At 39.1% G+C, this 26,952-nt stretch overlaps 1 protein-coding gene across 13 annotated transcripts in view; it reads right to left on the reverse strand.

Moving 5' to 3' along the window:
• TCF12 (transcription factor 12) overlaps positions 1 to 26,952 on the reverse strand; it is a 165,049-nt gene that overhangs the window by 34,965 nt on the left and 103,132 nt on the right. For 9 of the 13 annotated variants that reach the window (XM_065642175.1, XM_065642180.1, XM_065642179.1 and 6 more), the window contains 2 exons: positions 20,002 to 20,137; positions 16,927 to 16,979 (listed from right to left, as the gene is read on the reverse strand). In XM_065642175.1, the coding sequence (XP_065498247.1) occupies positions 16,927 to 16,979; positions 20,002 to 20,137 (189 nt within the window). Of the gene's footprint in view, positions 1 to 5,408; positions 5,569 to 6,224; positions 6,246 to 16,926; positions 16,980 to 20,001; positions 20,138 to 26,952 lie in introns of those variants that run through there. The other 4 variants (XM_065642185.1, XM_065642182.1, XM_065642186.1 and 1 more) reach the window with 3 other exon arrangements.

Here is a 26,952-nt window from a genome sequence, read left to right on the forward strand (position 1 = left end):
TGAGCTCATGCTGCCTCAAGACCAAGGATCCCATCACACACACTGTTTATGGAATTGTGGATTATGTTACTCATTTAAGCCTAGTTATCAACAATTCTTGGAAATTCAGGAAAATGCTTATCAAGCTTCTGGAGACAGAGAATTTTTTGAAACCAGTAGAGATGGATAACCTATTCTGTAGCTTGTAAACTCTAACTAGCCCATCTACATTCCATCAGCATCAGTCATGCACTAAGCAAGTGCACACTGATGAATGATTTGTACATGTGGCAAAATTTCACTGTGTGTTATCCCCAGGTTTGTGGCAAAAGCTAATTCTGCTAAAAGGCAGCTCTGGGAAAAGGAAACTTGTTTTCATGTTTATTATATTTCTAACAAAATCACATACTAGAACGTTAGGAATGTAGAACAGTAACTGTGGTTTTCCATGTTCCTCTTTACAGCAAGACAGAATCTGCCAAAACAACAAAAAACCCCACCTCCCCTGAATTTTTGTTCAGTTGATATTTAAGCAAGATGATAAAATGAAGAGCCCTAGTCTACAAGATCAGTCTATCATATCCTCAATTATATTTTTTGTTTCCAATACCAGGTGTAAAGGCTCTTACGTCCTAAAAACTCTCCTCAGAACCCAGAATTAAAATAGACCACTCCTTTAAGAGAACAGAGAGCATTAGTCTTGTCTGCAAATCCAACTATAATTTTTAAGGAAGGTATAAAATTCGAACTCCTTGAAGTCACTAAACTTAACTCTATCTTAAATAAATGTTTTTGCGGTTTAGGCATGCTATACAGGCCTATTTGGGTACTTTTGAAATGCAGAATCCCACTGCAATGATCCACAGCAGAAATACTTACTGGCTTCTTCCCCAGCAAATGACAATTTTCAAGTCACGTTAAAAGCGATAGGCCAACTTACCAAAAAAACCAAATTCAGTATATGGAAAAAGTTTTGGTCTGCTCTTTTGACCTTTTTTTTTTTTTTTAATTGTATCATTACGCAGAGAGGGGAGGAAACAGAAGGTAAGGCATCAGGAACACCACCAGAAATAAATATATGTATATAGTGCTTGAAGATTCTTTTTCTATTTTATTTGCTAAGCAAAATCTCTTCCCCACACTCTTCAACTGATGCTGTTACTAAACAATGCACACAACTAAGTCTTCAAAAATTCCTAATTAAATTAAGATTTTAAGGAAACAAAAAATGGAAAAGTTGAAACTAATCAGCCTGTTTTCTTAACCTGTTCCCCGTATTTCAGAAGGCTACTCTAGCTGCGGTAGGAATCCCCGCCAGCAGCATTGACCACAGGAAGATGCAGCTGTAGACAGAACACTATCTCTTGCATTTGTTCATCTTGAACTCAGTACTACTCTCAGTTTCTGTATCTCTGGCACAGACTATTATATTTCTACAAATAGCCTTCAACACGCACGTGATTCTGAAAGCAAACACGCTGAGCAAACGGGGGCGTGCTACTCTTTGGTGCTCACATTTTGAGAAATATAGATCGGTCCAATACAGCACCTGATCCCCTCCCTAGCTGCTTTCATTTGCCCAAGGAAACGGACATACCCTTCACTTTAAAGCATCAATAAAGCTTGTTGCAGACAAGGCACCCTTCTGTCAGGGGACCGCCGCTCAGCAGATTGGCAGTTCAACCCAGTGGAGTGGAGCAGGGAAAACTCTCCTGGGCTGGGGCTTTGTAACTCAGCGTGTTTTACTGGGGTGGGGAGGGGAAGGAAAAGGGTGAGGAATGAGCGGGGAAATCCAGCTGACCAATGTTTTCTACCTCTCTTTATTCAATGTCCACGGCCGTATACCCCTAGAGGTTTTCCACATGATCTTATATTTGTCCTGACTTACAAATGTTAGCTTTGACCTTGCCTAAGTTGCTGTGGGCAGCATATGGTACGGAACAGCTTTAATTGTACTTTGCTCCCTGTATACTAACTGGCCCAACACTAAAAAACCAGAATTGAATCTTTCTCTGTAGCACCTGATTGCTCCAAAATTTACAAACTGAAAACATTTCATGTTGATGTTAAAAGACTCAGCGCATTATTTATTGCTTAACAGCTACAGAAAGGTGTGCTGTCGTGTCATCGGAGCATCAGGCAGTATTACTGGAGTGTTTCTCTGTGCTGGAACTGAGAGCGATGGCCGCAAGACAGGCATTTTCTCCACTAAAAATACCCAAATATACACATGTATACTCATAACTGTGTGCATTTAGTCATTTATAGACACGTACCCATACATATCTGTACATGAATGCATGTACAGGGCCACGTTTAGAACTAGCCTTTTACGCTCTCCAAATTCTCAAGAAAAAAAACCATATAACAAACACCAAACCCCAACATTTTCTAAAAAAATCCCAGTATAAGCTAGTTTACAAAAAACCAAATCACAAAGTACTACATATATGCAAAACACATAGATATGGTGGGGGTTTTTTTCCCCCTTTTAAAATAGGCATTCTAGAAATCTACTGGGAAAAAATGCAGTAACTTCACCTTGGAAAAGGGCTCAATAAAATCCCAGTCTATGCTGAGAAAAACAAATATTTATTCAATAATAAAAAATATTCATACATAGAGTGATATACCAAATTAACCCATATAATGTGCAGAATACAAGAATAATGTGTAATATATTCACAAATATATTCTCCTATATCAAATCAATATAATCAATTCTGTTCCTTAAAATTATTTACTTTGGTGATAACTGACACGTTACTCTATTGCAATATATATAAAAGGAATTCTACAATGCATTTAGAAAATACACAATTTCTTTCTAAACTTGCAGATGAACTGAAAATCTTTCAAGTCTGTATGTTATTCTTTATGCAGAAACGATATTAAACTTCTATTACTTACATATTATTTTGGTGCTATTGCATGTAATAAAATTTAAATGAAAAGGCCCTGCTGAATGAAGTAGTTTGCTTAATTATTTGTTAAAAAAAATAACAAAATCAAAATGTCTAAAGTGTAATTTAAATTTGTGCTATTTTTTCTATCTGAACTTGTTAAGTTTTTTTTCAATGGGGGTTAGGTGCTTTTATTTTAGGGGTCTGTAGCATAGTTACTGAATGAAAGAGAAGAAAACGTTAGAGGACAGATGCAATTTTTAATTATAACATTTTTTTCACAAAGTTCTATATTAAAATTTTGTAAGCCTTCCATAAACTGGGACTAATTTCTATATATCAACAGGTAAAGGACAAAAAACCCGAAATCTGGAAAAATCTTCTAGTTCAGTGCAAGTACTTTGTCTTCTTCATGAAAGAGATTAAGGTATTTTTTCTTTTTTTATTTGGTGAGGCTTCTTGAAATATATATTTTTAAATAAAACCTATTACACATAATGCTAAAATTTTACTCCTTAGCAAGGGTTTTGTATTAAACCACTACTTTTCACTTTCATGTTACCCTCCTAAAACATACAGAAATTACAAAAATTGAACAACTTCTAGTAGTAAAATCCCCTGACTTAATTTTTAAACTTTTAATTCATGTGCCAGCGCACACATGACTACCTACTGAGGTGCTCAGATACCTGGTTTTTAGCTTAACATTAAGCTTTCTTCTGGTTTACAAATTTAAGAAGTTGAAAAGAACAAAACACGTTTCATAAAAAGTTTAAAACACGTGTTTTCTACATATCATTTCCTGCTCGCTTCGTGTGTAAATAAATCAGATTTCATATACATCAGCAGGTATCACTGAATGTCAATATCCAAAATCTAAATAAATTCTCAAACTCGAACAATAAGGTACATACTATCAAATACTAATTGGCCAAACAATACAAAAAAACCCAGTAAGACATCAAAATCAGTGCATGTACTGGACCCTCATTATGGAAAGGTTCATACAAAGATTTGGCACAGATGCCAAGATGTGGCTTCAAAAACTGTAATGCAGACCCCACCCCCCAACTTCACATATCCTCCTTCTGTGTATTTAAACTAGTAATTTAGTACAACTTGCAGAATTCCTAGGACAGAAAATGCTAAAAGCTATTAAGATGTTAAAAAAAAAAAAAAAAGAATAAAACCTTGGGCAACATGATATAGGATCATCATATGATTTGTCATCTATTTACTAACTCTTCGAGCTCATAAAGGTCACCTCTGACCCGTAACAGGCACATGCTATCAATTTTCAAGCCATGCTCTCCTACAGTACCAGCACTTCCATCTACTATATGCCTGGAAATACTTAATAAGATCAAAGCCTTTTTTCCTGCTACAAGAACAAAGAAAAATGTTGTAATAGAGTGATCTGTGCTCTAGAAAGAATAAAATCAAAACTCCACGCAAGTTATATTCCCTTTGCTTCAGGGGTATTGTATAGTTAATTTTACTTAAGTCTTATATATATCTTCACATAAAACTTCAAACGGATTGTTTTAGCCTAGGAGCAGAGATGAAAGAAAAATAATTTCATATTTGAAAGACAGCTGGCATTTATACCAAAGGAAATGAAATAGAGACCAAGCAATTTTACTCATTCCACTAACCTCTCCTCTAATATCTTTTGTTGCTCAAGAAGCTCATACACAGTGTCTTTAATGAATATAAAGACCCATAGGTCAATTATCACTTAAAAAAAATCTTGGCAAAAAAGTTTACTAATGAAGGCAAAGCTCACACAGGCCCACGAGAATAGGAACAGCAGAAAACCAAACAAACAAAGCAGAAAAAAAAAAAAATCAATATCGGTATCTCCCGTTTTCCCACTTAACGTTATTTTTATAACAGAAGCCAAAACCACATAGAGCATAAAGAAACTGAAAAACATACACTGTTAAACTTACCGTTATATGCTAATTTTTATACATGAAAATCAGAACTGCTGTCATATGAGCTTATAAAGCATCAGCCATGAAACCGAAATATCCCATTCAATTTCCACAAAGTTAACCTACAGGGAGGTGACTAGATTCTGACTTCCCCCCCGCTCCAGCGGTCGTAGCAATATTTTGGTTATTTCAAAGTCACGCAAGTTTCGAAACGACCGGCTCTGGGTAGGAGCTCCCGGCCGGCGCGCTGGGCAGGGCCGCCCTGCGGGCTTCGGGAGAGCAGAGCCGCAAAACCCCCACAGCCCGCACCCCGGCCCCGGCCCCGGCCCCCCGAGCGCCGCCTGGCTGCGCGCTGCCGGACGCGGCCCTTCCGCACCCAGCCGCGGAGACCTTCCTCGCCCCCCGCGGGCTCCCGGGCAGCTGCTTCTAAATATCGCTACTCGCCCGCTCGCTCCGGCACCGCCGGCGAGGAACCGGCCGCCGCCCGGGAAGTGCCGCCGCCTCACCGGAGCCACCCCCGCGCTGCGAGCTTCTCTTGGCCCGGCGCTCCGCCGCGCCCCCCCCCCCGCACAAAGCCGGCCGCCCTTACCGTCTTCCCGTTGTAGTAGTACATGAGGGAGTTGCTGCCCACCCCGGGGACGGGGTACGCGCAGTACATGGCGCGGCTGGCGGCGGGCCGGGCTGCGCTGCGCCGCCTCTCGCCACCACATCCACCCGCCCGCGCGCCGCCCGCGCACATGGAGCGCCTCGAAGGCGGCTTATGCAAAGCAGGACTGAACCATCTGCGGGCGGGCGCGGGGGCCGGGCCGCGCGCGGGGCCCCCCCGCTCCTCCGCCTCTGCCCGCGCCCCGCGGGGCGGCACGGGGGGCGCAGCGCGGGGGTGCGCGCACGCGGGGCCGGCGCACCGGGAAACCGGCATGCCCGCCCGGGAAGCCGCCCGCCGCACACCGACCGCGAATGGACGCGTCCTCGGCGAGTTAATCTCCTACTTTTCGGTGTAATTAAATTAGAGCACTTGTGGCGGTGGAGACGCTGCTCGGTGCAGCTCCAGCCCCGCGGCCATCTGCCGCTGCCCAAAGTTGCTTCCAACTTCGGCGAACGCCTCCCAAAGCCACGGGGAGCTGCTGGGCGCGAGTCCCACGGAAAAGCGGGAGCCCCCCGGCAGCCGAACCCACCTCCGGCAGCCGAACCCCCCCCGGCAGCCCGAACCCACCTCCGGCAGCCCGAATCTCCCCCCGGCAGCCCGAACCCACCTCCGGCAGCCGAACGCCCCCCTGCAGCCCGAACCCACCTCCGGCAGCCGAACGCCCCCCGGCAGCCCGAACCCACCTCCGGCAGCCGAACGCCCCCCTGCAGCCCGAACCCACCTCCGGCAGCCGAACGCCCCCCTGCAGCCCGAACCCACCTCCGGCAGCCCGAACCCCCCCCGGCCTGCGTGCCGAACAGGGGAGCCTGCGTGATGATATGGCCCTAAAACAAAGACAACACAGAGCCGTGGTGCTTGGCTTTAAAAACAAAACAAGAACGAAACAAAACAACACCACCGCCAAACACGTAAATATTTTCCTTTGATGGAACCATCCAAAAATCAATCTTTAACATACAGTATACAATGATGGTCCTTCAGAAACATGGGCCCTGACTTCCTCTAGATTGTATAATACATTTTTGTATGAAAAAAAGCAATTCTGTGCCCATATAAGAGAAGGGAGAGAAGAGGGGGGAGAAACCCCAACAACCTTCGCACATAACAAAAACATGAGTGATACAATACAGCAAATGGACTGTAACTTCTAGCACAAAAATCCCCCAGTGTTTGCACATTATCTATGCCTGGCAAGTCTTTTTGCTTCCTTCAGTGAACAGGGACATTTTAACTAACATTCACTCTTAATGAGGTGTACTTTTTTTGCTTTCTACATATGAATGCAGCTGGTCAGTAACTGAGCTCCTGATAAACCAGATACAAAGTCTGATCCAGGGAAAAAAAAAAAGTTAAAGCAAAACGGCATTTCTCCACCTCTAACCGCGTCAGCTGCCAATGCTGTGAATTCTCCCTGCCTCCCTCCTGACAAAAGCAGGAAAATACTTCATGATAAGGAAAAAAAAAAAAAAAAAAAAAAGGGTAAAGTTCAATTCAGCAATTTACAGGGAAAGCAAGTTGCAGAAATTTGGTTCATTCTACAAAGCAGCTTGTATGTCAGGGAAATCTGAACTAAAAAGATCCCTGAGGGTGACGAATTGACTGCAGTGGCGTACTATGGTCAGATAAAAATCTCAGTGGGTCTTCGATATAATGTCTATTATCTCAGGACATAACTACTGTAGCGTCTGTAAAATATACAGAATATACACGTACTGGCAAAAAATATTCACACCTCCAGCTTCAAATGCTTTTTCAGTTAACTCTTCCAATCAATCAGGAGACTACTGCGCTCAGACTATGTTGGCAAATACATCCTGACATTTCCGCCAGCTTAAGAACACTTGCATTTTTACTCCAAGACAAACTACATCTCCAGAACTACTGGGTGTTTCAAAACGGTGGGCCCAGTTTCAAGTGGTACGAGTTTCAAATTGGGTCCATCTTTTTGAAACACCCTGTATTTAGCCATGCAGCTAAGCTAATGATATCTGAACTGAACTCCAATACAAAAGGCGCAGCAGCAGCTGCAAAAAAGAACATCACTGTACTTCAGACTATTAAACCGCCAGGCCCGCAGAGTGACTTGCGGCTTCCTTCTTCCCCCAGGGACCACAAAGACCCATTTCAGTCCCCAGAGAGTCGGTAAGCAGCTTTGATTTGCAGCTAACAATGCCATTCCTTAAAGCTTCTCACTATCGTTCAGGACTCTACAGATGAGATATGCTAAAAGATCTTCAGATCTTTGCATGTGCTACTTCTCATAGTGCACTAGATTAAAATCACTAATTCAGACTACTGCACAACTTAGGAAAAAACCTAAACACTGGAAAAAGCGCTTTCAGCTTGCAAGACTTGAAGTATGAGAACCCCTTCTGAACTCTACTTCTGAAATAATTCAAGCACAAGCACACAAACTCTTACATCATTAAAAATACTTTGAGTAACTGGAGTCAGTTCTTTGAAGTAAAGGCTATCATCAACATAGTTGTAATTGCTACTGTATCTCCACTCACACATGCTCAATTTTCAAAATAGTTGTATTTGAGATGAAGACCATGCTAAAGCCCCCTCTCAAATAATGAACATTTCCCACCTGTATTACACAAGCAATTGGAAAAATGTTAAAACATACAGCAGAAAATCCCCCTAACTTTACTATGTAGCGTTGGGAGACGGGCTTCTCCGCATTTCAACTGCCCTATATTCGCACAGGGCAATATATAGGTGATATTAACTGGTAATATTTACTAACACAATTAACATTTATCAGTACAAGGAAATTATTGACATCGTTCACCATCACATGGATAAGACAACAGCAACAATAACGATCCATAAAACTGGGTAATGCCACTGCAAATGCTGTCTGTTTGTAGACAAACTAATTTAAAGACTGGTACCTCCATGATGAGTCAATAAGTGAATTTCCTCCTGAGTTACTTCCCCACAAATCAAAGGGATGACGATTTCATTTTACAGAAAAGGGAATTAGTTGTCCTACCCTCAGTTATATCAGCGGGAATACAATTTTAGTGTACAAGACTTGAAATGTATCACTGTACCTGCTGTACATTTACTGTATGAAAACACTGTTTCTCACAGGACATTTGCTACATCGATTCACTTCACAGGATCAAGCCATAATTCCATCAAGCATATAAAACTTTAACCCACAGAAGTTTACTTTCACCAGAAGAGATTAAAAATAAACCAAAAATGGAAGAATTTGAAAGACTGCACAAAAAATTGTGATGCTGTTACCAGTAACTATTTGCAGAACTACTACCAGACAACTATTCCAAAAGCTCCTGAAGTCCAAAGTAAGTTTTTGGTTTGTGGTTGCAATTTTTATAATCCCCATTTAAGCCAAGCAACAGCTGCTCTGAAATTTGTTTTCTTAAGAGAATCATGTTACAGTGAAATGAATCATAGCTGGATCAGCGATACTGTACTGGGTACAGTTGTTTGCTCCATTTTTCCTTGGTGACAAGTCAAGGGTTAATCTTATGACTCAGCCTGACAAAACAAGGCAGCTGGAGACAGGGCCAATTTTTTAAACTTGATTTCAGACAGACATGCCGTCAGCAGAGGAGCACTGAACTGACATGCACTTTGTAGCCCGAATTGTTTCCACTCATGACCCTGTACTGTGTGTCAAAAACAATAAACTGCCTGTTTCTAAAGTATGTAAAGAGATTACGAAAGCCAATGCAGAGTGAAATACTGACCTAATAATAAACCAAGCTACCTGTAGAATAATGTTTTCAAAAATCGCTTTAACACTAAGAGATTTTATGAATGAACTACATGTTCTCCCTGAAAAGAAACTTTCACGTGAAATACATTTTTGTCCGACTTGTCAGAGCCACAAAGCAAATACACAATAAGCATACGTAACCCATCATTTGAATTTATACAAAATAAACATAATTTCTGCAGATCACTGAAAATTATACCATATGAAAGATAATTATGTCACTGTCTCAACAGACAAGGGCCATCCTCTGGTCAAACGTATTCCACAACAAGACTGAAATATCGAAATACTTTAAAAAAGCTATTGCTTTTTATCACAGTTTTATTATTTTAAATGGTTCTACTGAAACACAACAAGCAGCAAAACCTTTTACCGTGAATTATGTGCCGCTAGAATTTTAAGTTCCTTTTTCGCCAACAAAAGTAACTGTGATGTGTAAGCCCCAATATCACGAGTTTCCTCGTGGAGAGCTGGCTTCCATCCTTCTGGAAAAAACGGCAACTTGGTAAAAGTCCAAACCTGTTTTTGATGGGGATACCAATTCTGTTGTTCTAACTAATTTCCATTTAATTTCTTAGGAGCTAAGTTAACCTGCTATCTCTGGAACGAAGGCAAAGGCAACTGCCCTAAAAGTCTCCCCTTTCATCCCCACTCTGTCCAAGGCTGGAACTTATTATCAATTCCAACCATATTTGACAGAGGAACAGAAGTTCCACAAGTGATTAAATTCTTACCAGTTCTAAGAAAACTGGAACCTGAATGGGGAGACAGACCTCAACTAGTGCCCCACTGAAATAAAGGCAAAGAATGGGGAATAGAGGATAAAAGACAAATTCAGAGAAAATTAACCCAGAGCGGAACAACCTGTTACTAATTTAAATACACACAGAACTTTAAGCTGCTTCTCTTGCAATAATTCAACACAACAACAACTCTAGGCATCTCAGAGCTCCCAGTATAACTTATTTTAAAACCAAATATTTATAATGATTAACTACAGCAAGGGCAGAGTTGTTTTGGGTTTTGTTTGTTTGGGGTTTTTCTTTGTTTGGGGTTTGTTGTTTGTTTGTGTTTTTAATTGGAAACCACAGCTAGGAAGTTTCTCTTTCTGTAGTTTTCCAAATAATATTGAATTTCAGATGTTTAAGTTTTTACATAAATATTTTACTAGAATGGAAAGAATCAGGAAGATAGTGCTGTATATCACATTCTTCAGAAACAAACCAACCAATTTACCTGAGGAGGTTTTAAAACTTGTTTCAAAATCCTTCAAATACAACTTCGATAGGATATTGCTCAAATTCAGAATGTTTTATTATTTTGCTGAAAATATTAAGCACTTAAGGTTTGAAAGCCTCTTTATGTACGGCTTAACTACCCATATCTGCATTAAAAAGGAAATAAACATGTTTATTATCCTGAGGTGATAAATTATCCCATCAGAATCCAGATAATCCCAAAATGTGATAAAACCCTACCCAATCTAAAAATGTGTATAGACCTTAAAAGAATTTTAAAACCTGAAATGAATTAGCAAGGCTGTGTTACTGAAACTTGCAGAAGACTACCTGAATTACAAATACTTTTACATCAACTCAATATGGCCAAGAAAATTTAGTTGAAAAATTAAAAAGTGATTAAGGGGTCCCTCTGCTGGTCCAACCTTAGTAGCATTTAACTTTTATTTCATTACTGAAGTTCAGGGTATTTTTCACTTTCTCCCCTCTCCAAACCAGGCAGCTCCACCTGCACTTGTGTGAGCTCCCTGTAGGTGGCTCCATAATCAAAACCTGAGCCCAGCCTAATGTATCAAAACACACACACTTCTGAATTTATTAAATATTTCAGTGTCAGAGAAGCTTTAGAAGACTGTGCATCAAAATGCAGAGTGCTAGTTGTGCCTCGGCATATATTTCCTTGCATCTCCTTCTTCTGTACTCCAGCTTGCTGCTCGGAAAAATTATTTTGCAAATGAAGCCAAGAAAGCTATCAAAAGCCAAAGTGCAATCCTTCTGTCATATGCAGTTCGGAATCCACCTACTACTTCCTTACAGAAAGAAAAAATGCTCACATCTAATCCTTGCTATCACTGCAAATGGTATGGAATCCCGTAACCAAATCTCCGAGACTGTACAACTTGCTTTAAGTCTTGACATCACAAGAAACTGTAGCACTAAACTGAGATAATTTAATCATATTTCTCCACTTCAGTGTGTAAATACTTATCTTGAGCTGAAATTTCAGTTAAAGATTGTGCAGGGCTTTAGTTCTAGTACCATTCTTTTGAAAAAGCAAGCATTTGTGTCTTGCCGATTTCTGACAAACAGCATGGTCACAGGCAAAGCCACCGGCCCAGGACTTGGGCTGAGCAAGTGGCTGAAGGGACGTATCTTGGTTCACCAGCACATTGAAGTCCAGCAACACAACACTGCTCACTGTTTTTCCACCTGACTTCAAGTATTCTAAAAGCCTTCCCACCAAAACCATGAGTAGATTATCAAGCAAAAGATATTAGAAAGAGTCTTCAAGAAAGCTTTTATCCTTATTTATTGTTATAAAACATCAACTAATTTATGGTAGTGGACACATTAATCTGCAGAAGTTGCAGCAATTCCATATAACTTCTCCCTAAATTACATGAGCTGCACTTCAGTCATGTTATTTTTTCAGATATTTTTAGAACTATGTGCAGATGTAAGGTTCTTTTATGCAGATCTACACTCTAATTTAAGAGCATCTAATATGCTCGATATATTGTGAAAACTTAAAACATGAAGTATATCCAATAAATACAAACACAGAGAAATAATTTGACATCATTATATATCCCTGATAGATATATACACACACACACATATATATATATGTATATATGTATATATATATATGTGTGTGTGTATATTTATATATATGCATATATATATCTATGGGATTTTCGCAGAAAAGATCTCTCAGTTAAGCAACCTCACAAGAGGATAGTTAGTTTGGAAAAATGACCTGATTGCCATAAAAAAATGCTATTAAGAGAGGGTTACTGAAGTGTTTCACCCTAATTCAGTAAGAACTCGATCTGAACTCTCACAGCAGGACTTCGCAATGGACTGCTTAGTTGTTTAATGACACCTAAACGTTCTTGTATAGCAAAGAGCAGGTGCGATGCTATAATCTGAGGTTACTGCTGTTTTCATAGAGATTTAAAATAAAGGCCATGTTGAAAAAAAACAAAATAATCTAACCAGAAAAACAGGTCTTTTTCCTAATAAACATAAAATCTCAAAAGAAACACTTTTACTTGTTTTGCAACATAATTTAGGGATTGGATGTTTTATATTTTTGGTCATGACATTTGTGAGCTTTTTGTTCAAGGTCACAGATCAACATGCGCTTTAAAGGAGTATAGAGCAAGTCTCTATAAACTTTATCCTTTGAATCGTGTGACCAAAGAATGAGCATAAAGCAGAAGGAGGGAAGATGGAAGTCTGAGTCATAAGGAAGAAACGACAAGTTCTGCGATACATTACCCATAAGGATTTATTTGTTTAGTTTCATTATTTAAAATTGCCTTCTAAAACACAGCACAGCATCAGATGCAAGGGTCAGGCGAGTTGCTGCTGCCTTTGAGAGTGTCAGATACTAAAGATGAGAATGACAGTTGAACAGATCGCTTGACTGCGCAAGGCAATTCAGAACAACTCTGAACAAACTAAATGCTGCTTTTTACATTCTGACACCATTTCTGGCCAGTGGGAACAAATCTTACCAGAAAAAAGTCCCACTAGAAAGTCACTTAAACACAGCAACACAGTCAGTTAATCATCACACAAAAATACCTGCCCAGGATGCTCCAAAGTTTTCATTTAGAGCCACAGACTTCATAAAAGTATTCCAAGGATCTTGCTTTACACCAGGCTACTTCAATACATGTTGAACTTGCTAATATTGAGGGTAATTCTCTACAAGTCCACTCAGCACAGTGAATGTTGTATTATTTTTAATACAATCTAAACATTGAAGTCTCAAAAACTAGGTTTCAGATAAACGGAGGACTGGATCCTTTCCGTGCCACCATTTCAAATAATCTCCTTTCACCCTTCAGGAGGGATGGAGGAAAGAGGGAGCACAGAAAGGAGTAAGATCTATTATTTTTCTTCTCGTACCACTGATATCTTTGAGACATCTCTTGAAATGTATCTCTCAAACTCGGCCTTAAAAGAGTAGTGTGATACCAAAAAGAAAAGTGCTTTAAATGTCTGGGAGGTAGTTCTATGCATGCAAACCAAGTTTTCTCTAGCCTTGCTTCATAAAGAATTCTTGCAATATATTAGAACCAATGGACTATATGCAAACTATAGAGGTGATGTATGAGGAACCCCTATATAATCAAGCTATACATTGTCTTAAATATATTGAAAAATGTAATGAGTTTCAATTTAGAGCGAGATCTCTGGCATTATAAAATATTCATTTAACAATCTATCATTAAATAAGTGGTAATCTAAAGCTTAATATTAACTGATAGTCTCAGGTACTGTGGAAAGTCTAAAATACTCAAAATAAGTTACTAGAAATGGCACTACACAGAAAACAATCAGATATTTGTGCCTGTGTCACAGCTGATTTTCTGAAACAAAAATCAACAGACATTATGTATTTCAAGTTATTTTTCTCATATGAGACTAATTAAATGGCAGAAGAATGATGACAGATATTCACACTATTTTTTCTTAGAATTATGACCTCATGATAGCTACTGATTATGGTACTACTAATAAATAATAGTTTGAAATATTTTCTGACTACACGTGTAAATCGTGTGTTTTTGCTCACAGCTCATCCACAATCAGAGGGCAGCTGCCCTGCCCGTTTCCCAGTGAGCCTCCTCTTCTTGTTCTCCTTCTGCAGACCGAGCCCTCTTTGAAATCCTGACACTCTGCTCTGCCCCTCCGCTTAGTTAGAACTGGTCTCAAGTCACATGATGTTATTGGTTTCTTGGCTTAGTTAATGTAACTCCTCAAATCAGAAAAATTCTCAGAAATACAACAGTCTTGAATCTCTGAGGATAATTTAACTTGCTGAACAGTATTTTCCCCCCGCTATAATACGAACAGCACATCATAATCTTTCTGTTGACTCAAGCATGGCTTGAGCTAATAGTGAGAAAAAATAAACCACTGATTTTTTAGCTTCTGTCCTCCCCACGAGGCTTTAAATTTAGTAGTTGTAGTTCAACATGAACGCTTGCATGGCAACATTCAAAGTGTTTTGGGCACTGACTCACCACTTAGCAACTTACAACAGGAAAACTTAAAAATGCATTTGCCTGGTGCATTTAATTTTTACAGTAAAAGGATAAGTTCAGACGGAGCTGCATTCCAGAAAGTAACTAAACAATTCATTAGCACTTTTCTCTGTAACTATTTTTACTTTAGGCCCCCATAAGAACACACGAAGACAGATAAACCTCAAAACAAGTCATTTCAGAAAATACCATACAAATCCAAGAGAAAAAGAAACAAACTAGGGGAAGATTTTTAAAATTATTTCTTAAAAGATTGTTATTAAATTGCAGTTATCTAGTAAATTAAATTACTGTTGAGTATCTGTTGACATGGTAGCCCTATACTAACACAAAAACATCACAGTAAAGTCTTTTAGAAAATGAAAAATTAAAACATACAGGTTTGCAGACAACATTTACATAATTATCTACTCAATTTAAATTTCCTATGATACTCTCTGAAATTTAGTTTTGTGTCATCTTCTGAACACATAATATCTCATATAACTTTTTTTTTTCTTCAAGGCTCTATTCAGTGCTGAAAGCATTGAAATAGAGAGAAACAGTACTTAAAAATTGCGGCATCGCAATCATTGATCCTTCACAGGAGCTGCACTTTATAGCGCAGATCGGTGCAATGTTGATACAAATAGAATTTATCAGCATTTTGTTGTCTCCACTCTTCCTCACAGAAGAAGAATTAAATGAAAACCATTTGAAAAATACTGCTTCTTAAAATTAAAGCCTGGTAAGAGATATGAGAGGAATTTTTCATTTGCTAAATATGATCCCTTTACCTGGCCGACACTACTAAATATTAAACATGTAATGTAAGCTTTATTACTCACGTAGAATTACAGTAATAAATTACATGAAAATTGCACTGCTATGTATTTTGGCTTCTCTGACACGTTAAATATATTTTTGTTAATCTAGCAGAAATCATCTGCTAGACTGTAAAGCCACCCTACATAACACGGAACTGTTAAAATGTAAATTGCCAAACTATTTTTAGCTGCTGCTGAAGGGGAAAAAAAGAGGGGGGGTGGGAGGAGGCAAGGAAGAAGAAGAATATTCCTGGCCTCGGGAATAATGATTTGAGGCATTGTGTTCATTTTGTTTATCAAGCAGCTATTCAGCCTCTAGTGGGGCCCAAGTGCTTACGCAAGCGAAAGCTGTGAGGAGAGCGTGCAGCTGCAGGCCTGGCTCCCAGGTAGGCTGCAGGTTGGGGCGCAGCTGCCCCGGCCAGCGCCGCTCCGCTCCATCTGCAAGCGGCTGAAACAGGCCTGCACGGCCCGGCCCGTGCCTGGAGCACCCCGAGCTGGGGGCGGAAGGGAGAGCGCCGCAGGAGAGAGCCGGGGAGACGCAAGGACTAGAAGACGCCACCCGTACTTCAGGCTTCATACGAAATGAAAAGCTCAGGCCCATTTTGCTCCCGCTGTATTAGTGCTGCCTGTGCAGCGTGTTCCATTCAGGCTCCCCAGCTCCGAGTTATGACTCATCCGAGTGCACCTGCGCCCATGTGTTAAGCGCTGCCAAAGAAAAGCCCAACAGCCATTTCCACAACAAAGAGCGGCCCCCCCGCCTGCTCCGGGCAGGGAGCATCATCCTGCCCTCCGCTTCGCTGGGGATTTTTCACTGCACGCGGATGTTTAAATGCAATACATTTATAAACAATTTTCTTCCTTTTAAGAAGAAAGCATATTTAATACCACAAAACACCCCTATAGCATTAGATTATCACAGCCATTAATGATTTTTCCACCAAAACCCTTCCAACCTTTTTCATCAAAGCCCTTTATTCTCGAAGGATAAATTTTCAAGCAAAGAGGGATCAACAAACTAGTTGCTTGAAAGCCTTCCTGATGCTAGGCTGAAGTTAGGAAAGGCTTAATGAAGGCTTTAAAATCCACCAGGGCTTCACAATGAACATCTGACTCGGTGATTTATGCATATTAATAACCTCAGTCCTACTGAGGCAAGCTGAGCTGTACATGTCCTCCGAATCTTAATGTCTTCAGCTCCACTGGGATTATTACAAATGTAAATTTCTAAGATTCTCAGCTATTAATCTCTGTCTGTCCTCCTGTTCAGCAACATAATGACTAATTAAACATCAAAAGACCTGTACAGGAGATCTTCTTTGACAGCTCCTGGCCCAGCTCTCTTCCCAAGAGAGGAATTCAAATGACAGGGACAAGTGGGTAGGAGCATATGAGCAAGCTACAAATCACTGCTGTGAAATCTAAAAATTCCACATCAAATGTCTGTTTAGCCCTCCAGAACCACTCCCAGCTCCCTAGCCTAGCTGCTCGTGTCCAGCGGATAGCCCAACGCTGAAGTTAAGTCATTTGTATGCGTGTCAGGGAAAGAGAGCGCAATTTGAGCCCAGTTTGTTTAGTATAAGTAAAAAATGTAGTACTTACAGAAGAAGGCAAACCAGGGGGCACCTTTCTTACTTTCTTTGTCTGTAGAGGATCTGTACGCAGAAAAACAACATTTCATCAAGTATCTACACTACAGATGAAAAAGAATAAATAGCTATGCTATTCAGCTCTTTCTTTCCACGATGGAATTCTTATTTTCCAATTACATGCATTTTTTATTCTGTCCCAATTAAATTTGTCTTTCACATCAATACAAGAACGTGCTAAAACATGTGACATACTCACGTTCTTCTCTAAAATAAAGCTTTACTAAATAACTCCATTCAGTTCTTTCCATAAGGAAAGCAGCTGTCCCTAAGAACACCAACACTGAAGGGTACACTGATGGCCTTACACACTTGCCAAGAAACGAAGTGAGATTTTGAGATACATAAGCAAGAAAATGGGACTTAGTAGCAAGAGCAATGCTTTCCCTTTTTGTACTTCAGAGTAAAGACAGAACTATCAAAAAGGAATTTATGACATGTTGAAGTAGGACATACTCTAAAAACACTAACACATGTACATTTCTACAGCTTTAGACTATACCAAGGTTGTAAATAAACAGCAAATCTAATGGCCTAGTTACTTTTCTTAAGTAATAAAGGCAATACAACACAAATTTGCACGTAAAAGTTGGAGGTATGATACCTGCTTCCTTCTACCAATAATTATTGTAACATCACAAAAGTACCCAGCAATTTAATTATCTAAATCAAGAATCTGCACCGGTTTAGTCAGCTGCTAATAAAATTAATCTGAACACCATGCAAATTATGAGTTAACTCATGTTCTGAAGATGAGTATCTGGCAAGATTACCAGTTCTACAGTTGACCGATTGAGTCTTCAAATAAAATACAAAATTCCTACTCTTCTGTTTTCATTAGAACGTTTAATCACAGTTTTATCATACGATATGACAAGATAAAGGTGAGAATATCTGCTGGATATCTTTACTCTGATCATTCCCCACAGGGCACATTCGAAAAGGACATAAAAGGACTTCTGGAAGAGATATTTACACTGCACTCAAAGTGGCACCTGGAAGGGAACACTGGTTGGTTTCAATGAACTTTAGTAGCAAATTTAGGGAGTTTGTTAAAATCCTGGTCAGGCAAGTCCTTTTGGGGGATAAAATGGCCATAATCTGACTTTGCTTTAAACTCTCAGGCAGCAGTTTTGTAGCATTTAACTAGTCAATTAAAAAAAAAAAAAAAAACAGACATGCTTTCTCAAGCCATTGAAAAGAAGACTCGAGATAAAGGTGCATTTCCTTTTCCTGGAATTTCTGGAAAAACATTTCCCTAAGTTTGTAACCATCACCTGCCATGTTCCCAGTTGCAGTTCCCCAGATTCAGCCATGACAAAAAGAGGAATGTCACAGTGTTACCAGTTTGAACGGATTTATACCCCCTGAGCTTCTCTTTCAAGAAAAAAAAAAATAGGAACACTACTCTAATAACACTACACTTAGCTTGATTTTGCTGAGTTTAATAATATCTGGAGCTTACCAAACTCTGTGTAGTTTGCACAAGAAACTAACTTAATCACATATTCGAGTATCTAAGAGAAATCAGACGGTCTCCCCGAGGACTCTCCCTCACCGACCGCTTCTACCCAACCTTGCTGCCCACACCAGCGTCACCCTCTGCCCAGCACCCACAGCCCTGGTCTGACAGCCCCCGGTACTCACAACCGTCGCAGGTTACTATTGTAGTAGCTTCTCACTAAAACCAATTCAAACTTAATGATGACAATGATAATAACTTAAAACCCCAACTGTTTTCTATTAAAGCTCAAACACCCTTCCAAGTGGCAAACAATTTCACTGAACTTTCCTCAGACTGTTCCTGTTCTGAAAGAGACCTGAACAACTGCTGCATTGGATTCTCGCACTCTGAGGAATACGAAGACTTACAAAAATATTTGTAAGGAGAGACAAACCCAGATTAAACAGCGGGTGTCTTGACAACAAGTAAAGTTAAACAATAATATTTTTATAATTAAAGATTTTAAAACAATTTCAAGCATGTTCAGGACTATTTTAATGCCTACAGAGTTTGTAGTTCTACTTAATACTAAAGTTACTTCAATAAACAATTTGCATTTGATGAAATCTTATTTTGGGTGAAGTATGGTTTAAGTTATATGGTTCCAACAAACAAGATTTTATTATGGAATAGAAGTGCAATACAGAATGTAGGGCATTAAAACCCCAAACATATAACTAGAGTAATCCTAATGACATAACATGCTAACATTGAAATATGGTAGCTTTTAAACTAGAATATCAGGTTACAGTCTCCCTTTTTATACCAAAAGAATTTTTTTAAAACCTGCACACCCAATTATTTGCAGTAGCCTTATAGCAGAAATGATGGAACAGCTGGCTCATTCTGGATTTCCTAATTCAACAGACAGTCTTCAGAGCTATGAAATATTACCACTTACTATGACCAAGTAGGGAAATTCCACTTATCTCTAAATATCTCCAGAATAAAATATTAATACTGTCACAGGATTATAACAATTTTTAAGCAAGTTCCTGCCTGGATATTTTGCAAGGTAGTTCGATTTTAGGATAAACTACTAGTCTCCAATTGCTAAGAAATTTAAAGGCATGTCGAAGCAATTACAATGAACTATATATTGCCCTGAATAAAGTTACTTTTAGCATATAAAAGGATAATTGTTTCCCCTTTATGTCTTTCCCCTACTAAATAATGGTTATGACCTCAAGGTCATGCATTTCCAGGAGTTAATGATGGCATGGGTTAAGGGCACTCAGCTGGTCATCAGCTCCTATCCATCTGTCATTATTGCTTTTGCAATTAAGGGTTTTATTGGAGTTTCTTGTTTGTTTTATAAGCAATACTGACCAGTGTTGAATCCAAACTAGCATCTCAAAGAAAACGTTACTAATTCTGGTTTATCTCTTATATAGCAGTTTGCTGTAATTTGAATTGCTCAGTACAGAGCAATCTCCAGTACATAAAATGAACTGTCAAACAAAATAATAAAGTCTGCAGAAATGCATCATGAACAAAGGTTTAAAAACTGTCTGTATTACTCACCAAGAGCTGGTGAATCATGAAGTGGTCTCCGGCGTTGATTTGTGCCAGAAAATGGGTAGTAGGGTGTTCCAGGTTTTCCCGAGGACGACAGCTGACCTGGACTTCCAAGCCCCATATCTGACCGAAGCAGACTAGACTGCAAAATATACAGAGAAAAGCAAAATTAAGCTCTATAATAACTCAGCTGTTAATATACCAGGCTAACAAACTATTAACCACACATACTGCTTCTGGCATTTATAGGAGTTTATTGAGCTTTCGGTGAAGGTCTTAGAGTTCAAAAAAAAATGTTGACTTTTAAAAATTGGTATTCGGAGAATATACTATAGCATAATTCAGAAAAGCAGAGTAAGTTTGGCTGTGAGCCTTGAAAAACCATAACCATTTTGGTTTAAAACATCTTAAAGAATCAATTTATACTCAAATTCTAAACAAAAATCATAATACTTTGTTTAGTTTGCAATGTAACACCTCTTCCATTACACAATATAAACATAATTGATAAAACTGCTAAGAGTTTATAGTGTGACATTAGGTTTTAGCACATACTTAGATATCTAGACTTATACTACATTCATAAAAACATGGAATAAATATCAAAAAAAATCAAACAGACAAAAGAGATAATAGATTAACGCACAAACCATAAAAATTATGACATTTTAAAAGCTTCAAACTAACCATGTAGTTGAACCCTACCCTTTTTGTTCCCTTTTCACGCAGGAAATACAAAAACATTCTAACCACTTAACAAGTGCATTATATATTGTTTGGCCTCACGTTATTTGGATTTCTTCTGTGAAACTGAAATTAATATTGGTGATTTGTGAGAACATAGTTTTTCCATGGTTAATACTATGCTTAGCCTTGCTTTAGTCTGAAAATCCCCAGACTTGGAGTGAAACCCGCAGAACTGTTTGTACAGAAAACATAATGCTACCAGGCAGTAAAAATGCATTTACTGCCACTTCACTCCTGGCTGCTGCATACAGCTTTCCTCATTCGGCAGCATCCACTCTGTGTCACACATGGCTAAAGACACTTTGCTTTTAACATTTGCAAAATCAGACTGGTTTAAGGTCACCATGGAACCAGCAGCCTTCAGAAACAAGTGATTTGATTCTTCATACTGGGTCATTACGTAGTACACTCTTCCCGTTTTAAGGGGGAAAGCACAGCTGCAGGATGGCAGGACAACAGTTCTGCTTTGCCAACCTTCAAACTGCACCAACATTTCCTTTGTCAGGTGATGCTAAGGCAGAAACTGCTGACTGGATCAACTTTTATACCAAACCAAAACTGAGGTGCCACCTTGTTAAGGTTTCTCCTTCAGGCCCATTGCTCCCAAGCCAACTTTTGTCCTCCCCTCAAACCTCTTAAAGACGCAGCCCCCGCGCAGCTGTGGGTCCCAGCGGCTGTTGTTGTCAAACCAGCGCCCGGGTCCCAGCGGCTGTCGTCAAACCAGCGCCCGGGTCCCAGCGGCTGTTGTTGTCAAACCAGCGCCCGGGTCCCAGCGGCTGTCGTCAAACAGCAGGAGCCGCCCTGTCGGGCTGCAGCAGCCCAGCAGAGCCCATTGCTCCCAGCCCCCCTCACCCTTCTTCTAAGGCCCAAACACCCTCGCTCATAAACAAATATATTTTTTGGATTACATTACATCATTCAAGCTGGTTCTTTCGCTATGATGACTTGTGAAAGGTGAGGCTAACTCACGTGGCTCTCAGCAAGGTACAAAATCCCTTCTAACTTGCAATGCACACAGATTAGCAGAAAATCCAGTTTATCTAAAATTAGACTATACATAAAATAAGCAATAACATCAAGTGCATTTTTCCAGATAATTGGTCTGCATCATATCAGTACTGAAATTTCTATCTTTTACTTGTCTGATGACTAATTTGAGCATGAGAATTTTACATTTTTATTGGAAAGAGTGGGATGTGAGAGAGTCACCCCGTTACAAACTAAAGGAAGGCCCAGAAGCGTTAACTATTTCTTACAAATCTATCACACGGTTTGAAGAACAAAGTTAACAATGATTAAACGTGTTAAGGCATAAAAATAAAGCTTCCCCCTCAACTCAATTTCTTCCTTCTTATTCTTACAATAAAATAGTCTTTAAATCAGAATTGTTAATATAAAACTCATCTTGAAATGAGATACCCTTGTAAGGAGTGAGGTGATCTTTAAACAAACTATAGAGAAAACACATGGGGACACAGAAATCTGCTTGTAGATTTCAAGATTTGCTAATTTTGCCTTTGACAAACAGTTAAGAGTTTATTGTTTTGCAGAAAACATGACGTTAACCAGAATTTCTGGCTGACATAATACAAGTCTGAATTTAGCAAAGATACTATTCTGAACATTTATTAGAGTTTTAGTGATGAACATCATGCAGGAAAACTGGGCAACGTTTCGTGAAAAACAGTTCCTGAAACCAACACTGTCCAAGAGAAGAAGTGAAACGAGTTCTGCACTTAGCCCAAGACTTGACCTTCAGCCCAAGAACATCCAGGACTGAAGGGAAACTTCTTTAGGCAGTGCGTGGGGAAGGGGAGGAGGTATTGTGATACTTGTCATTCCAAGCAGCCCAAGCTGGGTCCCCCTCACACAATCCCAGAACCACTGAGGCTTGGAGGGAACCTCTGGAGGTCGTCTGGTCCGGCCTCGGCTCACTCAGAGCAGCTGTCAAACGCAATTACAAACTACATCATGTTCACGTTACAGACAACCCTCCCTGCTCCCCTCCAGCATCTCCTTCAGGTCATTGGCAGAGATTTTGGAAACACAACAGGATCCATACAGACACCTCAAAAAAAAAAAAAAAAAAAAAAAAGGTGGGAGAGTTCTTAGTTCCTCTCTTTCTCTGTTCTTTAAGGGCAGGGGGGAAATAATGAAAAACCAAACCAAACCAAACAATACCAAACAGTAAAAACTCTTAAATTCACTTTTACCAAGCCATTCCGAACGGCATGTGTCTATATCTTTTCCAAACTTAACCTCCAACCTTTACCTCGTGATATTTGCCACTCTTACTTTTGTCATAAACATTCCAGTTCTTGACACTTTGATCAGACCCCAAATTTCAAAGCATCATGTCTACTACATTACCATATTTCTGCTACTATATAAGTAATGTAATACATGCCCAGTAAATCTCAAGCTGTGCACCACACTCTGAAGAAGTTTTCTGATCTATATTGTGTTTGGGTAAGAATTTTTTATTAAAAAAAAGGGGAAGACCTTTCCCCACCCCTCTTCTACCATTTCCACAATCGAATGAAGCATCTGTTTAAAATTTTATAATTGTTCCTCAGTCTTCCAAAATAAAACAAAAATAGATGTCATTAGTTCAGCTTATTGATTTTTCTGCCTGTCTGAACCAATTGAGAAGCAATATTGATTAGGACTGATCCTTTCCTAAGGGCATCTGATAAAGAAAGGAATACAAAAATACCACTGAGGATAGCAAAAAAAGCTTTGTATTATCAGCACCAAGCTTCTCCTGACTAAGTGCCTGAGGTCCCTGCACAGAGGCAGATCACTTACACACAGAGTTCGCAGCATTCTCCGCAGAGAACATTCATGCTCGCTCCAAACCTCATCTGCCAGGCATGGACCCAATTACTAAAGAATAATCAATGACTGGTTATTCTCCTGAACGCTGCTGAGTCCTGCCTGCATTATCTTTATATATAAATTATAAATTGCCTCTTTGGATTTTATAAGGCATACCTCCAGCTTCAAAATAAGCAAGATTTTATTTAAAGCAATATTTTACCTAAGAAATCTGTGTTTGAAAACCAACCAAAAAAAAAGATTATTTTTTTTTTAAAAAGGGTTTTATTACAATCAACTAAGAAGACAGGCAGTCTGATTCCAAAGAGAACAGAGGAAAGCAAGTAAACACGACCGCTGTACTTTTCAAATTTATCCCTTTCAGCAAAACCAAGAAACAATTTTGACAGCCTCAGGGGAAATGGCATGGCCTGACCCAAAACCTAAAGGCTTTTACAAGGGCCACTATCTAGACAAATGCTTTAAAGAGGTCCTTTTCCTAAAAAGTATTCTCGCAAAAATGAAATGCAGAGGAGTCATCTATTCAAACATTGCCAGGGTGAGGGGGGTGAAAAGAATCATATCTCCATATGGCGGTGTTTGTATTTATTCACCTTTGTCACAGCGAACATGTAGCTTTGTATTGCAGCTGCACTTCCGCGCACACGAAGTTAGCTTCTGTTCAAACTCACCAGCTCGTCAACCACATGCTTACATTAAAATGGTTTGCCTGAGATGAAACGAGCTCCTTACTCAACATACTTTAAAATGGTTTTAAAATTGATTCTTTCAAAGAATTTGAGTATCAAAGTAAGCAAGACTTTGACTACTTCGGAAGTTTTCTTTTTTTCTTTAGAATCCTGAAGACACAATTTGATGCCAAAATACTGCTCTGCCTTCAATGAACTTCTAGGACACTGGCCAGCAGAATTTTAATATGTTGGTAAACACTTCTTTGATTTTCTTACTTTGATATAAAAAAAGAAATGAGGACAAGTAAAGGCCTACAGATGTCCTTATGCAATATTCCTTGCCGCTCTCTAACATTTACGCTATATGTAGATAGGAAAGCCAAGCTATCCTGAAAAATACACAAACGTCTTTAACGAACACACTCCGTACACTACACTACTGTATAAAAGGTTTTACCTTTTCAAAAATGTGTTTGTTATAGGCAGTTAGGCTTGTGTTTCTTGGTCTAAATCTCATCCATGTTCATTTTTTAAATGCAAACGTATTAGCAAACACTTTAAGAACTCAAATTTTCTAGTGTAGCCACAGCCAAACTATGCAACAGTTCCATCCAAATACAACTGTGTGCCTTTGTATTATTCATTATTTGCTATCAAAAGAATAATATGGTTGAGAATAAAAGCATTAGCCCATTATATGCAACTGATTATGACAGGGCCAGCATAATAAGGCAGAGCTGCTGCGGCAGTGAAATGAGAGCTGGAACTCAGCAACTGCAAACTTGGATCTTGAAACTGCCCTCCCCACCCAATAAACTAGTCAAGTAGATTTTCTTTTTCCGAGTTTTTTTGCATCAGCTTTCTTTTCAAAAAATTGATGCTTTGAGTCTCAGTAGTCAGGCTGTCCCTATTTAAGGCAGGAAAGCTGTCTAAAGTTAAAACAAAGAAAAAAAAAGTACTTAAGTGCCTAGTTAAAAATTGAGAGCTTGGATACATTATTTTGTAAAAGTATAGTAATACAACAGCACTCATCTCAATCAAATCCCTCCATTATCCTGCCACAAAGTTGTAGACAAACTCACTTAGCATTTCTCTATTTCTCAGAATTATGTAGAGCAGATAGTAAGTGCATTCCTTGCCTTACTATAAACCTGAAATGCTGCACTGGGTAGAGCTAAGTTTCACACACGTCCTTTTATTCAGTGAGCCATTTGGATGACTTAAAGCACGTATATAACATGTCTTAGTATTTCACATCTTACCTTATAGACAAACCTGATGATTTGCATGAGCTAGTTCAAAAGAATGTAACAAAATGGAGATGTCAAACTCTGCTAAACCTGCAAAATCCCCCAGCTAAGTTGTGTACATTGTTACAGTGATTCCAAAAGAAAACGTAGCACAAAACGAAAACCTTAACACATAATTGCTCTGTGAGGTACTGGTACAGTACAGATGTTTGGGCTGCAAAAAGACCATTCACCCGAGTTCCACGTCATGCAGTTCAAGCCAAAAATATAACCAAGATATGAAGTGCGGAATATCACTTTACTCAAGTCTCCAATCTTTGGAAACTGTAGTGAATATGCACTCCAAAATATAAGCTGAATTTGGAAAAACACTGACACATGATGTAAATTCATTTTAAATTTAAATTCTGGAGATATGTTTGCAATTATCAGCATGTTGTTAAAGAATCCCATCCTGAGAATATCAAATAGTAATGTGAAATACAGTGTTACCATTTTGAGAACAAAGGGACCCTGAATGAGTAATCAATAGCAACTGGCAGAAAATGAGGCATTAATTATGATCCTCTCTTGTGTTTTGTCTCAAACAAGGTTTCATTAAATATATTGTGCTAACCTGTATATCTTCAAGCCATTACCAACAGATTTGATCAGATACATTTTTGGTCTGTTTCAGGAGGAACATATCAGAATTCAAAAAAAAAACCCCACAAAAAACAACAAAACCAAACCAAACCAAAAACAACAACAACAACAAACCACCAAACAAAAAACCCCCCACGAAAACAAAAAAACCCCACCCACACCCAAAAAACCATCTAAAGTGTTACATGATAACTTGGCTACTTTTCCTGATCAATTTAAAGGAAATCAGGGGTTGCTAATAAAACATCTCAGGAGAGGATCCTCTAACAACATGCTGATAATTGCAAACATATTCCTCATTTTCAAAAAATACTCAGATCTTATAATCTCAATGTAGTCTCTTGAAAATTTAATTATCATCTCCTATACCTAAAGTATCATGCAGTTTTGAGAAGATAATGACAGTCATCCATCAACTGCATCCTGCCAGTGTAATCAGGCTAATCTAGCTCACTGGAGTAAAAACCAGCTACCTAGGGTACTAACTACTGAAGTGACGCAACATCATAAACAAATTAACAAACATTCAGTTTCACTGTCTTCCCAATTAATGTTAACACTGAAAAATACCAAGTTCTCAGCATATTCTCTTTTTACACCAAAGCTTTGCTGGATCACCATGAGCTGCTTATTTGATGTGTATACCTAAGCAAAATCTGCTAGTATGGCTAATTCTGTTTATGTGTCAATATAATGAAACCGAGCACAGGGACAAAGGAGGGACAAGGAAGAATTTTATTCAGAATTCCAGATATGGTTTTTTGAGCAGTGGGAGGAGAAAAGATTAAATGCAAAGGGAAGGAAAC

Source organism: Caloenas nicobarica, chromosome 10 (assembly GCF_036013445.1).
Source record: "Caloenas nicobarica isolate bCalNic1 chromosome 10, bCalNic1.hap1, whole genome shotgun sequence".
NCBI lineage: Eukaryota > Metazoa > Chordata > Aves > Columbiformes > Columbidae > Caloenas > Caloenas nicobarica.